Consider the following 18,076-nt stretch of genomic DNA (forward strand, 5'->3'; position numbering starts at 1 on the left):
CATACTATTAGCTGTAACTCTTAAGCTTTTAATCACACAAAGCTGATTGTTGGAGGATAATTATTGCTTATTGTAGCCTACCTTTTGGTACAATAACCAAAGCTGCAGGATTTTCAGGAAGTGGGTGGCAGCTGTCCGAACATCATATTGTCCGATAATTGATACTTTACTCTATGATGGTTGGGCAAAAGTTTGTGCTGGTTGGACAAGAAACTGTGATGGTCGGGAAAATGCTCGCCCATGCCCACCCTTGGCTACGCCCCTGTTTGTGAATTGATAATTTGCGCAACAATTTATAAATTGCACAGGTGCCGTACTGATCTCGATTAATCTCGTTCAATGGTCTGGTCCGAAAATTAGACCCTACCCGGCTTTTATATGAAGTAGCTATTCCATTTAAAATTCTTCACATGTGACAGAAGTATTCAAACCAGGCTGGCAGGCATGATATTATATTTACGTATTGTTATCTGTGTTTAAGTTTAGAATTCCACCAAGCAGTGGCGGATCGGGAGGGGGGCGGCGGCTTAGGTGTCACGTGCCCCCTTCCTGCATCCCTTTCAAAAAATTGCATACAAGATCGAGATACTCTAATAGAGCAGTCACTCTAATAAAGCAGTCACAGTGTTCATGAGGCAGTGTATAGCTTAACTATGAAGCTATAAATAAGGATCGGAATAAGGATCTTTATATACTTTAGTAGTAAATACATTTGGTAAAGGGCAGCCATTATTGCTGTGACCTTTTTTTTTTGCTCTTCAACTTTTCATCAAAGTTCCCGGCCGGCCCCCTCCCCCCTTTCAAAACTCTGGATCCACCCCTGCCAAGGCTGTCTTGACTCAGGATGAATTAATCAGTAATTAATAAGTATAATACAGTGATAGCTCAAGAGCTATCATGGATTTTGGACCATGCATTTGCACCTTCCATGGATATCTTTTTTAGTGGAATGTAATACTTTACAGTTTTGCATCAGGTAATATAATTAGCTACTTTCAAATGAAACTTTTATATATACACACATATCATCAGTAGCTATTATGCTTGTTCTATAAGGGTCATTCCATGCCAAATCAACATGAAATTGACATGACCTCTTCCAATTTTTATATAATTTGGTACACACAGAGTCAATTGAGGAACTACTTCACATCAAATTTCAGACCATTTGACTAATTACCTTTGGAGATATGACCACTCAAAGTTTGAGGAAAATACTTGATGTAATGTACAGGTAACCATAAAAACCATCATAACTTGTGTTTGGCTTGACCTATGAACTTGTGGTTTGCTTTATGGGAACGGATATTAAATTCTCTTTGCACTAATATATATGTTTTGCTATTTACTTCAAAGGTAAGGTCTAACCACAAAGGTAATGTTTTCTTTGATCTTAATTTCCAAAGAAAAGGTGGTTTTAATTAACTTCATATTTTGGATACAAACTCCTTACATGTATACCTTTCACTACTGTAAGTTTCAAGTTAGGACATTATTGACAACATTGGTTTTTAAGATACATTTTAAGTGTAATGTAGTAGCAATATGATTAAAATTAATAAATTACTATTATAATTTCAATATCTGAAGAAACATGGTAATTTAACTTGTAGTTTTTAACATGTACTTGAAATGCTCTGTGGCTGCTTTAGTTCTTCTTTTGAGAGTGTATAAATTCATCCGTAACTGGTTCTTGGTCAATTTTTGTGAGGATATCTTCAATAGAAACTAAAAATAATAACAATTTTTCTGGCTGGATACTTGTATGATGGTGATGGACCATTAGGGATTAAAATATTAATGCTAACTTTTCTGTCATCCTGATGTACTTGGAGAACACAACCCAACCACCATTTCTTTTCATACACAACTGTGACAAATCCTGTAATTTTGTCAACTGGAATTTCATCCCTACTCACAAGGGTAACTTTTCCTCTTTATCAACACTTGAATTTGAAAACTTCTTTGCTAGAATGATAGAATTGCTTAATGGGATAAAGTAGTGGAGTTATTGTGTACCAGGAATAATTCTACTTACTTTTAGCCTTTCCTCTAAGTACGTTTCTTCTATACTGTGGTCATTTGTTGTAGGCATATTACAAAGAATCAGGAGAGTTGCAACACATCAGCTTTGTTATAATATCTGATTGCCTGCATCATGACACTATTGTTGTACATTTATTCCTGAAGTATTTAGAGCAATTCCTTCAAGAAAATTTTTGAAAGTAGACAAGATAGTTTATTTTTCAGATGGATCAGCTGCCCAGTACAAAAGCAGAATAAAATTCTTAAATCTCTGTTATCACAAATCAGATTTTGGAGTACACGCTGAATGGTATTTCTATGCTACATCACATGGAAAAGGACCAAGTGATGGAATTGGTGGCACCGTAAAATGACTAGCTGCTAAGGAAAGTTTACAGAGACCATATAATTCTCAAATCATGACTCCACGTCAACTCTTTGAATGGGCAGCTGAAAATTTTAAAAACTTGCATTTTAAATACTGACAAATGGGTGCAATGTTGCTTGTGAATTATTCCAATGAAATCCATGGGCTGCATCTTGCAATACAAAGGAATAATTCTCTGAAAAGTCACATATTACTAGGAAATGACCAGGCATCAGGTTTGACATGGTATCTGTCTGATAAAGGGACTGCTGTTTGGCAATGAAGGAATGATGTATCAAAAGTTTAATCTGGTCACAAAATGAGTCTACAAAGTCATCTGCAGGTTTGGTGATCATCTCCAATGTTGACCTGTCTACAGACACCCACTGCAAGCTTGTACTGGATAGTATCTATAAAGGTGTCATCAAATATTTCATTTAAGTAATCTTTGAGGTTTGAGATTCCTGGGCAATATTCACAAGTTTTTAAATAACAAGCAGGCTGTGGTGGATTATATATGACAAGTACAACACAGTGAACATAATGCTGTAAATAAATTTCTGATTTAGCAGTGAGTTCTGCCAGTTTACCAGCAATCAACATCAATTTTGTGTTTTGATGGATGGTGCAGACACACAGAGCATGTGTCCCACTACCTCCAGCTAAAACACAATTCTTAGGACGCAATTCAGCAAATTTAGAAAATCCAACCTTTTCAGTGGAAAATTGATCTTTAAAGTGCTGGTATACCTCTTTTAGATTTCCTAAAAGTAATCATTTTTGAATTGAAATTCTCTGGTCACCAACTTTAATCAATACACAATCTTTCTTGCCAGGCATCACTCATCAGAGTACTAGTCATAAAAAGTTTGAACTAAAATTTTTGTGTCATCATGTAAGCCATGGCCTTGAATTGGGTTAGGCGTGGATAAAATTCCTCCTGATTTAACTAAACTTTTTGCTTTATGAACCATGTAATTGGAGGCCTTAAACTCGTTTTCTATTCTTTTGATGCTCCAGCTCATTGGAAGTAGAGTCAAAATTTGTACATTTACACTTTTCTCTTCTGTTTCATGGAATTTTATCTTCAGCTGCTTAACCATTTCACTTTCATCATTGTCATCATTACCTCCAAGTATAGAATCATGAAAAACACTTTTGATTTTATCTAGCTTTTTCTTAGGATATACTGTGCACCTGGTAGTAACTTACTTTTTACAACTGGTGATTCTCCAATTAAAGCTAAGCCTTTGTTAACGCACTCTCCAGATCCTGATGTTGAAAATCATCATCACTTGATTCATACTGTGTTATTTCCATTTCTGACAGTTTTTTTCTACAGTTATCACATATCTTCTCTTCAAGAGTGAGAGTAGGAATTTTTTACACATCCAAGGTAAAACTGGTCTAAAGCTAGTTTTCTTGTGCTTATGATTGTTAAAAGGATTACAACAATTATTAGCCCACTGCTTTTGTGCCATGCTTCAAAAAATTGTAAAGAATAACTGATAGCTATATATATAGAATACTTTCCTATCTGTTTTATATGTGACAGACTATTGATTACATCATCTATTGCTTACATCGGTCTACATCGCTATGACAACAAATAAATAAAGTCTTCATACTTCCACTGAAGCACTTTCATTCTTAATCCCAAAAGGGACTTGTAAGGCATGTGTAGTCTGTGCAAAAAGTAAGTAAGCTTTTTGATGCTTTGCAAAAAAGCAAACAAATTATATTTTATGAAAATTGATTTTTGGTAATGTAGAACAGTAATGTGTTTACATCAGAATTATTTTGTTAAATGACACGTTCTGTGTTATCCGTTGCCAATGTACTCATAAAGATTGTAATGAAAATATGTATACCTGCAGAACTGTTTACGTAATTTTCCTATAGTTTTTTGCAAAACTTTATTAGTTGATTTGTCCCTTCCTGGTTTGCTCTGTTTGTGTTGTTATATACATTACAGGATGAAGTACAAAACTTGTACAAATAACTACTAGGAAAATTATGATCTACAAAAATTTCAATATTGCATGCTATATTGCTCAGCATAAAAATTTGGCACTGTATTGTACTTTCTGATTGTGGTCCCAACTTAAAACTTACAGGAGTGATAGGTATGCATGTAAGGAGTTTGTATCCAAAATATGAAGTTAATTAAAACTATCTTTTCTTTGGAAATTAAGATCAAAGAAAATATTACTTTTTTGTGGTTAGACCTTATTTTTGAAGTAAATAGCAAAATGTATATATCATTCCGAAGAGAATTTAAATGCCCTTTCCAATAAAGCAAACCACAAGTTCATAGGTCAAGTCAAACACAAGTTATGATGGTTTGTATGGTTACCTGTAAATCAGATCAAGAATTTTCCTCAAACTTTGAGCAGTCATATTTCCAAAGGTAATTAGTCAAATGGTCTGAAATTTGGTGTGGAGTAGTTCCTCAATTGACTCTTTGTGTGTACCAAATTATATAAAAATCGGAAGAGGTCATGTCAATGGGTTGATTTGGCATGGAATGACCCTTAAGCTATAATTGTATAGCAGGGCAGGTGAGATACCTGTACTACTGTACATCTCAGAGATATGCATAAGTAAAGTTTGTGAAACCAAAATTCTCACAATTCAACCAATACATAGTTTAAGCAATCTGGAGAATGTGAGATTAGGAACTGGCATAATGAAAATGTAATAACTCAAGAACAACTACAACAAAAGATCACACTTACAACTCAAGCACATGGACGACAGAGGGAGGTCACGTGTGAATCACCAGATACAAGATTACGCATACATCAATAACATAATTAATCCTCTTACACACCTCCCCCTTCAAACTAAAGTATGAGCAGTACTTACAAATTGAGTATGTGTGCAACAATGTTAAAAGTTTCCTGATACTCCATAATAGTCTGGAGGTCTAATAACTCGTCCACTTCTAGTCACTGTGCAATGGGTTTGGAGTGAATTTCCATTGTCTTGAGAATGTGAAACTGGCTCAGTATTATGAGTGGTCTGATTGTCTTGGGTCGGGACTGGATTCTCATAGTGTATAAATAAAGGAGGTGACCAGTTCTCACAAGGGGAGGAATTATCAGCTTCACCAGTTAACATTGGTCTCACTCGGTTCACATGTACTATGCGCTTTGTGGATCCCATCTGTAATTCTAATGTGAAAGGTCCTTTGATACTGATGATGTTCCATGGACCAGTCCAGCGGGGATCCAGCTTTCCTCTTGTTGGATTATCTAGGAACACTCTTTGTCCTACAGCAAATGTCGCTTTCTTCTGTCCAGCGTAGTTGCTCTGCTGTGCCTCTGCAGATTTGGTTGTATTGGCCTCAACCATTTCCCACATCTCCATGAGCTTCCGCTGAAGTTGACAGCTGTAATCACCTGGATTAGGGAATACTGAGGTGGGTGGTAAGGGTAACTGGAGCAGGGGAGGATTTCGTCCAAATAACACTTCATAAGGTGACAGTCTTGTTGTTGAATGCTGAGAGGTTCGGTATGCAAAGAGAAGAAGCTGCAAATGGTCTTCCCAGTTGAGTTGCCTCTCCATCAGTGTTCTCAATAAGTTAAGCAAGGAGCGATTCATCCTCTCAACTAGTCCATCTCCCATCGGATGGTAGGGTGTTGTATGGGATTTCTCCACCCCAAATGCCTTGCATAACTCAGACAGGATGTGGCTCTCAAAGTTTCTCCCCTGGTCCGAGTGTAATCTTTGAGGAGGTCCAACCATGGTGAAAACTTGATCTCGAAGTGCTGTTACAATGGTAGCTGCTTTTTGATCAGGTAGTGCAATTGCAAAGGGTCACTTGGAGAAATAATCTTGTGCCACAAGCAAATACTGATTCCCTCTACTTGACATGGGGACTTTGAGGATATCCACCGCTACCAATTCCCAGGGTCTGCTGGTCACAATCGGTTGTAGGGGAGCTGGTGGTCTTGCTGGGGCCTTCACCATCTGACAAGTTGCAGCATCGTGAGCTATGTGAAGGAATTTCTTGTGGAGAGTGGCAGGAGCCACAATAAGCAACTTTTCCTCTGCAGCTGAGTGATGTCTCATCTTGCGGTAGAGGACTGAATCTTGGAGAAACAATTGTTGCCACAATTGAAGGTACCGACGAAGAGGGAACTTTCTCCGGTTGCCAGCAACTTGTGGTGGTTGGTTGGCCTCCAGTTGGCTGATTAATTGGGACAAAACCGGATCTGATCTCTGGGCCTGGGAAATGGCAACATGGTCTAAAGAGCTTTCTACAGTCACAACTTGTAGGGGATGCCTTGACAGTGCATCTGCATGTGGGTTGTCTGCACCAGGTTGGTGTACTATAGAAAATTGAAAGGCACGCAACTCTAGTGACCATCGTTCCAACCGCTGAGAGCGTGATTTGCTTGCCTTCTTAGTGGTTTCCAGCCATTCAAGAGGTTTGTGATCAGTCTCCAGTAAAAAATGTGCTCCAATTAGATAATGACGAAATTTGTGGACAGCCCAAACAATGGCCAAGCATTCTTTCTCGGTTGTAGAGTAGTTCCCTTCAGCCTTGTTGAGGGTGCGGCTGGCATACTCAACAACAGTGCCTCGTTGAGTGGACAAGATTGCTCCTAGGCCAATCTCAGAAGCATCTGTGGCTAGCACAAACTGGTCATCTCTTTTTGGGTAGTCTAGCAATGGCTATGTCAGTAAGGCTTGCTTCAAGGCTACAAATGCAGCCTGTTGCTCAGATTCCCAAACAAACTGGGTAGTCTTGCTTGTCAAGGAGGTCAATGGGTGAGCTACATCAGCAAAGTGGGGAATGAATCTCCTGAAAAAATTCACCAGGCCAAGAAAAGATCTCACATCCTTACTGCAGGAAGGTGTTGGCCAATCTCGTGCAGCCTTTGCCTTCTCTGGGGAGGGTGTCACACCTGCAGAAGAGTACTCAAAACCCAAATGTATAGCTTTTGTATTGCCAAAAAAACACTTTGATCCACGGAGTGTGAAACCTGCTGCCTTCAATTTCTGCAACACTCGGCGAAGATCACTGATGTGTGATGTCATGTCATCTGAAAACACTATGAGGTCGTCAACATAATTGTCAACACAATCCTTACATGTTTTTAGAGTGTGATCCAAGGCTCTCTGACATGTCTGTGTGGCCCCAGTCAGCCCATATGGCATAACAGTGAACTCCCAGAGACCATAGCCTGGTCCAGGACAAAAGGCTGTCTTCTCAATTGATTGTCCACTGGGAATTGCCAGTAGGCACTCCGCAGGTCCAATTTGGAGAACACTTTCTTCCCGGCCAGTCGTTGTTGAGGGCCCTCTGGTCGTGGCACTGGATAGGAGTCCTTCTTAGTCACCTGGTTGAGTTTTACATAATCCACACATATTCTTACCTCCCCAGAGCTCTTAGGCACATATACAGCTGGGGCACACCATGGGCTTGTGCTCGGGCGAATAATGCCTTCCTTGGCCATGTCTTCTAGCTGGGCGTGTACCCGTTCTGTATAGTGAAAGGGGATCTGTCGAGGTGGAACTTTGATTGGTGTTGCCTCTCCAGTATCTATGACATGCCTTGTCACATTGGTTTGTCCCAGCTGTTTGGAGAATAGCTCCTCAAATTCTTGTATGACTGCTTCCAGTTCAGGGTGAACATCTGTGGGCATCTCAAACTGAGTACAATTCTTATCAGCGCACTTTACAGGAATGGCCTGGGGGCAGTCATCATCAATGGTAACTGCACCACATGATTTCAGCTCTGTCAGTTCTAATGGCAATGCTTGATGTGGAGAATCTGCTCTGTGGAATGTACTAGATTTGAAGTTGAGCACAAATCCATGTTCTCTCAAAAAATCACATCCAGTATGGCTGGTACAGACAGGTGATCAACAACAATGAAGGAATGTTCAGTAGAAAATGGTCCCAGAGTTACAGTTACATTAGTTATGCCACAGGGTGTGATGTTCCTCCCATCAGCATTCACTAATTTGGTGTGGGAAATTGGCTTGATGTTTGGTGGTGACAAGTGATCTTTGCTGAGGACTGAGCATGATGCTCCTGAATCTAACAATATAGTGAGTGGGTTGCTGTTCAAGTGTCCATGTGTAAAAGCAGTGTAATTGTTGTGTGCAAGTGCAGGAACGTGTGCAACAGGTTGAGCATTATGTAAATCTAGGGAGTGCCCCCTGCTCGATGGTTCAGGACACCCCCCCTGCCATTTCCCTGACTCCAACAATGCTGATAGCTATGTCCCCTTTTTCCACAATTATAGCAGATCAGCTCACTCCTTGAACGACAGTTGTTGGCTATGTGGCCCACCTTTCCACACTTAAAACAACGTTTGGTGCACGGGCTTGCCTTGTTGACACTTAATGCTGCCAACTGCTCTGTCATCACTTTCAGGGTTTCCTCCATTTTGTCTAGTCGGCTTGACTCTTCAGCTTCTTTCACATGGCTTACAGGGTGAGTTGTGTTTGTGTCTGCCTCTGATATATCAGGATGACTTCTCTAGCCTTAGCAATTGTCTGTGCATATGTTCCCTTGGGTAACAACTTCAACTGAAGAGCGACTTTCTCAGGTAGGGCGCTCATTAAATGGAATCTCAGCTCTGAGTCGCGGATCTCTGCAGGAAGTCCAGGGGATGATCGATCTAACAGCGTTTCTATATCTCGAGCAAGTTCATCTAGGCTTTCGATTCCTTCTCGAAGACGTCTGTGTGTTAGCTGCTCGCGGGCTGCGAGACGATCCTCATCAGTGTCAGGATTGAGTCTGCTGATTATGGCCTTCTTGAGAGCTTCATACGATGCGTTGTCAGTCTCTCCCAAAGACTCGTAAATGGCCCAAGTACGTCCCCTGAGTAACGTAGGCAGTCTCACTAGTTTCTTGGCCGCGTCCCACTCATTGGCTGCGGCGCACACATCGAATCGCCTGAACCATGACTTAGCGTTTCCATCTTCCAAAGGCTCTGGTAAACAGATCGTAGTTCCTGTAGCCATTGTCCTAGGTTTCGGCACCAATGTAATAACTCAAGAACAACTACAACAAAAGATCACACAACTCAAGCACATGGACGACAGAGGGAGGTCACGTGTGAATCACCAGATACAAGATTACGCATACATCAATAACATAATTAATCCTATTACAAAAACATAATTATAATTAAAGAAACTGTTTAACACTTACACTGGAGCTATACAAGAAGTAAAAGGTAAAGCAGAATGTAACACTATATCTTCCTATGATTCAATTAGAGGCATTAGATTGTCATGGTGGTTTAAGGAGGTTCTTTTTCCAGAAACCTTTTTGGGGCTGGGGAACAGCTGTCCAGCCCTTAGGCAACTAGTATTATACTAATTCTTCCTTAACTACAACTATAAACCCATAGGACATAACACACAAATCATACCTACCGATGCTCATCTGCTAACTGATACTTTCACTCTTCTTAACAGTAAAACTCGAGGATCACATGCAAGTATTTTTGAGAGTACATGATCGAGGTACTCTAATAGAACAGTCATATTATAGAATATTCAGTTGAAACATTAAAATATGCTACGTATAGTTCCACAATTTATTTATTTTTAGGATGCAATTTATCCAAACCTGTCTGCAATTAGAGATGTATCTTTACAACTTTATGTGTGTATTTCAAAGGACTTCATTTGTTGATATCTGCTTGTACAGTACTGTACTTAATGACAGTCATTGAGGAATATTGCATTTATGTATTCTTGCACCACTGAAATTGTTCTCAAATTCAATCAAAGCATTCAACATTCAAATTTTCCTGTGGGCATAATGCCCTAATGTTTGATTTCACACTAAGGTTTCATTAATGATATTTAGATATGTAAACCGACTTTGCCACCTCAAATGACTTTGCCCCATCCCAACTTAAAGTACTGTTGTATTAGAGTATTATTTTCCAACCCTGTTAACTCTTGTTATTGACATAACTGTAAGCCATCCAAGACTACAGAGCAAACAGAAGGGATATAGAAGGTGACGATAATAGTGATAATGAAGGAGAAATGCCAAGTAGCTATGAAGAAGCAAAGAGTTTAGCTATAAAGCTATAGCTAATCATAAAGATTCAGTAGACCAATCTATCATATCTAACTACATAACTATCGGTGAAAACATGACATATTAAATGCTAGTAAGCATTAATAAATTTTATCAGAAATTTTCATGGTAGATATTACACAGTAAGTACGTTTTGATCATATTTCAAGCATTGTAAAATTGAAGCATCTGGAGGCTGCGTCCCAGACCCCTGCATCTGAGTCCTACTACCGATGGAAACCCTCTTTTAAAAATCTACTGATGGTTGTTGGCTGTATACTTATTATTATACTTGCATTGTATAAGCACATAAACATGTTAGCTTGTAGGATTAACTGTGTACATGTTGTATTTTATGTGTAACATTGCTTTGTTGCTATTGTGAAAGGGTGTATTGCACATAGCTAGCATCTGAAGAAACATGCAGATTTCCAACAGCAAAGAAGGTTATACTTAGCTATCACTTTTCCCTGTAACTTTGGAGAGTAAAATGTAGTGACCAACCATACAGCTGTAAATTAACAGTATTAGATTTACATGTGTAGCAACAATCAGGGGCTGATCCAGGAATAAATGAAAGGGGGTGGCTGGCTTAGTTCACAAGCTTTACATGTGCAGTAAGGGTGTAGCTATACACTGGTGAGAGAGGTGACTGCAGACAGCGTGCGGAGCACGCTTAGCGAAGTGCGAAGCACGAGCTGTCTAGGGGGGTCTGGGGGCATGCCCCCCCAGGAAAATTTTTAAAATTAGGTGTTCAAAACATGCTATTTAGATCAAATTTTACTTAGTTTCAAAACTTTTGTTCTTATACAGTAACTGTTGGCTGCTACTGCTACTGCCCTAACTACACTATAGTGTACAGATACAATATCCTAAAAGGGTCCCTTTAGGATAAATTGTATCTGTACACTGTAGTGTAGTTAGAGCAGTAGCAGCTAAGAAAAGCAGTAGCAGCTAACAGTTACTGTATAAGAACAAAAGTTTTACCGTAGCCCCCTTCCCTCCACCCTGAATCCACCAAAGAATTAGATTGAATCTGGAAGTGATTTTGACTGAAAAGAACAATTGTATGTAGCTACTAGCTAGAATTTCAGACAGTGTACTAGCTGTTTAGAAGAAACACTGTAAAGCTAGCTACAGCATATAGTTTAAAAACTTGTTGGCAGCTGTGCTATTATGTCCATTTAACAACTGCAGCTGTAAATGAACAAAACCATAATAATAAATGTCCACCTGAAGGTTTTGCTTCAAATAAAGTGCACTGTTAGTGTAGATGCCATGTGCTAGTTTGTACAGATGTCCAGGTCTATTTTAGATTATTTTAGATCAAAAGTTATAGCCCAACAAGGACAGAATCCTCTAAGTGAAACCCTTACTACTGATGGAAGTAACAGTGACAGTGAAGTTGGGGAAGAAGGTTTGATTGACAATGAGACTGAGTCTGGAAGTGAAACTCCAGTCACAATCACTAATGAAAGTGGTATCAACAATGACAGTGATGGGAATGAATGTCAATCTCAGGGCATAAATGAAGAGACAGAGGCTACCCCTTCCACTACTGAAAGTATTAGAGTTAATGCGGATTTCATTGAAGCAGCTAACTGGCCAGATAATTTGACAGTGAGCCTTCAACAATCAACTGGTGAGCTTTGCCGTGAGGTTGCACCAGAAACTTTCCATGATAGTGATCCTGTTGAATTTAATAGCAATGGTGAGCCATCTTATCCTAACGTGAACTTTGTATCTAACTCAGAATCTAGTGATATTCTGCAAGTGGCCATTAGTAGATCAAGAATAATAAAAGATCATGAAAAATATGAATTGATTACTTCATCACAAAGCAATCTAAGGAGCACTGATTTTGACACAGTCTACTTCACTGTTTCTGGAGGAAGGAAAAGAAAACAGATAACTTTTCAATCTCGATGGCTTCAAGATTACAAATGGTTACGTTATGGTTTGGAGAATAGTCAAGGAGGATGGTGTTTGCCCTGCATTTTGTTTTTAACTGACAGTGAAAAGACACATCTCGGTGCATTTGTGTGTACGCCCTTCAAGAATTACAACAAATCCAAGGAGTTGATGGAGAGGCATGCCAAACATGCATATCATTTGAGAGCAGTAGATCATGCCTTTGAATTTACAAGAAGGTGGGCTAATCCTGAATCAAGAATCGATAGTCAGTTAATTGATAAAAGCTCTAAGAATTTTAAATTTAATACTGAAGTATTGCCAACAATTGCTGAGACAGTATTATTGTGTGCAAAGCAACGAATTTCTCTCCAAGGTCACAATCAGGATAAGGTGAACTTTACACAGGAGCCATTAAGAAATGAAGGAAATTTCATTGCCATACTTAGATTGCTGGCAAAGAACAATAAAGCACTGAGCGAACACTTAATACTTGGTCCAAAGAATGCAAAATATACCAGTAAGACCGTTCAAAACGAGATACTGGAAATAGCTGCTGACCAAATTCGTGCATTTTATCGAACCTGCATACAGAAGTGTCCACATTTTTCATTAATTGCTGATGAAGCTACATCTCATGGTAAGGAGATTTTGTCGGTTTGCTTAAGGTTCTTGGAAATTGATAATGAAAATTTTCGTGTGAAGCCAATAAAGCACGAAGTGTTACTTGACTTCCATTTTCTTCAGAGGATAACTGGGAAAAGCATTGCAGATGGCATCTTGCAAGTTTTACAAAAACATGAAATTGATGTTAAAAATTGCCGAGGGCAGGCATACGATACAACAGCTTCCATGAGCTCTTCAAATTCTGGTGTACAAGCACATATAAAGAATAATGCACCAGATGCAGAATTTCAAGGTTGCTGCCTGCATAGTTTGAATCTAGTAATATGCCATTCTTCAAAGGTTCAAGCTGTAAAAAATATGATTGATAACTGTCATCAGGCGTTCTTATACTTCCACAACTCTCCAAAGAGACAACGGTTTCTTGAACACATAATTCAGCGCTTGTGTCCATCTGCCAGGAAATCTAAGATAAATGGGCTGTGTAAAACAAGATGGGTTGAACGGCATAATACTTTCACCACAATTTTAGAATTGTATCCTTACCTTATTAAGACTTGGGAACATATTTGTTCACCTGCTGATGATGACAATGAAATTTATCCTGATGGAAATACTTGGAACTGGGATTCTGAATCTCGTAGCACTGCTAATGGTTTGAAGCACATTTTTACTAGCTTTGAGCACGTGGTTGCATTTTTGCTATCAAAAGAATTATTGGAGCCGATTAAACCAATTGCAGAATGTTTACAAGGTAGACTACAAGAGGTATACTTTGGTTTTAAAAAAGTTGATGAAGTCAAGGAGCATTACAAGCAACTTCGTGAAAATGTAAATGCTGAACATAATAGAATTTATCATAAAGCTCTAAATCTATGCAGGGATATTAGCAGCAGCGAAAGTATGCCCCGTGTTATAAGAGGCCGTCAAACTAGACCAAACCCTACAGTAAGCTCACCAACTGATTACTGGAGAGTGACAATTACCATTCCTTTGTTAGACTCAATTATAAGTGAATTGGAAGCCAGATTTTCTGTAGATACACGAGCACATTATGAACTGTGTGCATTGGTGCCCACTGTAATTACCACAAAAGACGAACATCAACTGTGTACCATCTTAAAATCTAAATGGAGTCATTTGCTACCAGCAGAAGATGACCTTGACAGTGAACTTGCTAGATGGAAAGCTCACTGCAATAAATTCCATGCCACTTTAAAGGAGAAGTCTATAACTCACTTGCTGAGTGAAGATGCAGATCCAATATTCTTCCCCAATATAAGAGAACTCCTGTGCATATTGGTAATACTTCCGATTGGAAGCACTGAAGCAGAAAGGACCTTTTCTTGTCTCAGGCAAATTCATTTGTGGTTGCGCACCACTATGACGGATGAAAGACTGGGCAACCTTGGGGTGTTAGCAATGCAAGGATTTAGCTTTCAACTGAATGTTGAACAAATATGTAAAGAGTTTGCAACTAAACATAGCAGAAAAATGTGTACAAGTAGTGTTTTATATGATTAGTATGAGCTGTTAATGCTTAATTTGCATGCCGTGATATATAGTTTAATCCAGGGTGGGTGGCTAGCCACCCCATCCACCCCCCCTGGATCAGCCCCTGACAATATCAAGACACACGGTAGTGTGTCGTGCGGCCCAAGAAGCCGGCGCGTAACACCCGTGAGTATATTGACAGGAAGAAAACGCAATTTTCGCACCTCCGTAGCTCTGTGCTGCCTTGATGAAACAAGACGATTTTTGCTGTGGACACTCCCTCCACCTTCAGCACTCCACATTCCAAATTTGAGCGACATCGCTTCAAGCGTTCCCGAGATATGCGACTTCAAAAATTGGCTTAGTTTCTTCGTTTTTTTTTCTTCTTATTTTTCTTCCTCTTTTCGCACACTTACAAAAACTGCTATAAAACGCGAACGCCATATCCGATCGCCTTGAAATTTGGCACACAGAAGGGGGGTATAAAGGCGCATCTCTGTACCAACGTTGGTTGGAATACGATAAACAGGCAAATAGTTATGAGCGATTATTCACGAAAAATAACACCAATATGTTGTCACGCCTACAGGGTAAACCGCGTAGGGGAAGAAGCTGAAACTCGGTGGGTGAATAGGTTAACTATTGAACCTCAAACCTTTTGTGGTTTGAAAGAAATCGAGCTAAAAACCAGGAAGATACAACGAAAAAACCAACAGTGTGTAACAATTACGCAATCGAGATTAGCTAATAAAAAACGACTGCTTGCCACGCCTACCAGGTAAACCGCTTGGGGTAATGCTTTGAAAATCGCTGTACAGATGGAGTTATCATCTTAGAAAGGCTCTTCAATGGTGTAGAAGAATTCGACTTAGAGCTACGGAGTTATAACACGAAATCCAACTTGATGTAGCAAGTGCGAGATCGAGATACTCTAATAGAGCAGTCATCCTAATAGAGCAGCCATCCTAATAGAGCAGTCACCCGAAGAGAATTCAAGAGATCAGCTAGAAACAAGTAACCTGTATAGAGATCAGCTACAAACAAGTCACCCTGTAGAGAGATCAGCCACAAACAATTCACCCTGTAGAGAGATCAGCTAGAAGAAGTTACCTTGTACGGAATTCATGCAACTATAGAAAGAGATAATTCAACTAGAAGAAATCGCCTTGTAGAGTTCAGCTACAAAGAAACTACAATGTAGAGAGTTCAGCTACAAACAAATCACCCTGTAGAGAGATCAGCTAGAAGAAGTTAACTTGTAGAGAGTTCAGCTACAAAGAAACCATCATGTGGAGAGTTCAGCTGCAAACAAATCACCTGTAGAGAGTTCAGCTACAAACCAATCTCCCTGTAGAGAGATCAGCTAGAAGAAGTTTCCTTGTAGAGAGTTCAGCCACAAACAAATCACCCTGTAGAAAGATCAGCTAGAAGAAGTTACCTAGTAGAGAGTTCAGTTACAATGAAACCACCATGTAGAAAGTTCAGCTACAAACTAGTGACCTTGTGGAGACATCAGCTAGAAGAAACTACCTTGTAGAGAGCTCAGCTACAAAGAAACCATTCTGTAAAGAGCTCAGCTGCAAACAAATCACCTGTACAGAATTCAGCTACAAACAAATCACCCTGTAGAAAGATCAGCTAGAAGAAGTCACCTTGTAGAGAGTTCAGCTACTAAGAAACCACCATGTAGGGAGTTCAGCTAGAAGAAGTTACCTTGTAGAGAGTTCAGCTACAAAGAAACCATTCTGTAAAGAGCTCAGCTGCAAACAAATCACCTGTACAGAATTCAGCTACAAACAAATCACCCTGTAGAAAGATCAGCTAGAAGAAGTCACCTTGTAGAGAGTTCAGCTACAAAGAAACCACCATGTACGGAGTTCAGCTAGAAGAAGTTACCTTGTAGAGAGTTCAGCTACAAAGAAACCATCATGAAGAGAGTTCAGCTGCAAACAAATCTCCCTGTAGAGAGTTCAGTTAGAAGAAGTTACCTTGTAGAGAGTTCAGCTACAAAGAAACCATCATGAAGAGAGTTCAGCTACAAACAAATCACCCTGTAGAGAGATCAGCTAGAAGAAGTCACCTTGTAGAGAGTTCAGCTACAAAGAAACCACCATATAGAGAGTTCAGCTGCAAACAAATCACCCTGTAGAAAAATCAGCTACAAACAAATCACCCTGTAGAAAGATCAGCTAGAAGAAGTCACCTTGTAGAGAGTTCAGCTACAAAGAAACCACCATGTAGGGAGTTCAGCTAGAAGAAGTTACCTTGTAGAGAGTTCAGCTACAAATAAACCATTCTGTAAAGAGCTCAGCAGCAAAAAAATCACCTGTACAGAATCCAGCTACAAATAAATCACCCTGTAGAGAGAGCAGCTAGAAGAAGTTACCTTGAAGAGTGTTCAGTTACAAAGAAACCACCATGGACAGTTCTGTAATAAATATATGTATTATATATATAATTTGTACATTTACTGATAAAATCAGAAATATTTAAGGTACATCTGCTTCATCTTTTCTTCTTCCTGTGGTAAAGAAAAAAGATAGGTTTAAAAAGTCCCAAAGCAGGCCATAGGCTGGCTTTGGGGTATACAAATACAAAAAGAAGTGAAATCTAATCCAAAACAGCCAAGCTGTAAAAAAAGTGTGCGGCCCTCAAAAAGGCTATGGTGAAAAAAGATGTGAAATCCAAGGTGGCGGCCAAGAAATGGCTGTGATGGTAGGTTAATGGTAAAAATTTTAACAACGACAATTCAGGTGAATTTTGTGCCAATTGACCAAGCGGCACCAAAATTCACCTGAATTGTTGTTATTAAAATTTTACCATTAACCTACCATCACAGCCATTTCTTGGCCGCCACCTTGGATTTCACATCTTTTTTCACCATAGCCTTTCTCAGGGCCGCACACTTTTTTTACAGCTTGGCTGTTTTGGATTAGATGATATATACATGCATGTCAGCTATAATAGTAAGACATTATACACCTGAAGATTTAACTACTAATATTCTTTCATATATAAAATTACAAAACGATACCATAATATTATAATTGGTAGTTAAGGACAATAGTTCCATGACTACAATTTAACAATTACACGGTTGTAGATACTGTTACTTGATACATTTGCCAAACATTTCACTGCATTTGGATGATGACTTGCAGCAACATGGGCCCATAAGTATAGTCAACAAAACACTTTACAAGAAATTTAGTTACAAAAGACATTATAGATGAGTTTGAAATGCAATAATAGTGACTTTTCATTGCTGTATGACTGTTATGGAAAGCGAAGTTTTTTTCCTTAGTGGAGCTAATTTATGGAATTCTTTACCAACTGAGTCAACCAGCTTGTCATTATTATATTTAATGATTTAATTATGTAGTGTACTTTTGTATGTGTTGTTTGTGTGCAGGGCTCCACTGAAAATAGTGTTATTACTGAGTGGAACCCCTAGCTGTTAAAATATTACAATTACAACTTTTTATAACACCTATTTTTACCATCTAACCAAAGTCCAAGTCATCCTCTGAACAAAGAGCATAATAGAGGATCATTACACCACAGACAATAGCTGATACCTATGCTAGCTGTGGG

General features: G+C 39.2%; 1 protein-coding gene across 1 annotated transcript; it reads left to right on the forward strand.

Moving 5' to 3' along the window:
- The first annotated feature begins 11,013 nt into the window (after nucleotides 1-11,013).
- On the forward strand, nucleotides 11,014-14,525 carry LOC136240872 (52 kDa repressor of the inhibitor of the protein kinase-like). The gene has a single exon (XM_066031936.1). The coding sequence runs from the start codon at nucleotides 11,750-11,752 to the stop codon at nucleotides 14,510-14,512; it is 2,763 nt and encodes a 920-aa protein (XP_065888008.1). The 5' UTR covers nucleotides 11,014-11,749; the 3' UTR covers nucleotides 14,513-14,525.
- The last annotated feature ends 3,551 nt before the right edge of the window (nucleotides 14,526-18,076 follow it).

This window comes from Dysidea avara, chromosome 12, assembly GCF_963678975.1.
Source record: "Dysidea avara chromosome 12, odDysAvar1.4, whole genome shotgun sequence".
In the NCBI taxonomy this organism is placed as follows: domain Eukaryota; kingdom Metazoa; phylum Porifera; class Demospongiae; order Dictyoceratida; family Dysideidae; genus Dysidea; species Dysidea avara.

Bases quoted from the DNA above. Each gene is read 5' to 3' on its own strand.
- LOC136240872 (XM_066031936.1), top strand. From the start codon at position 11,750: ATGTCCAGGTCTATTTTAGATTATTTTAGATCAAAAGTTATAGCCCAA.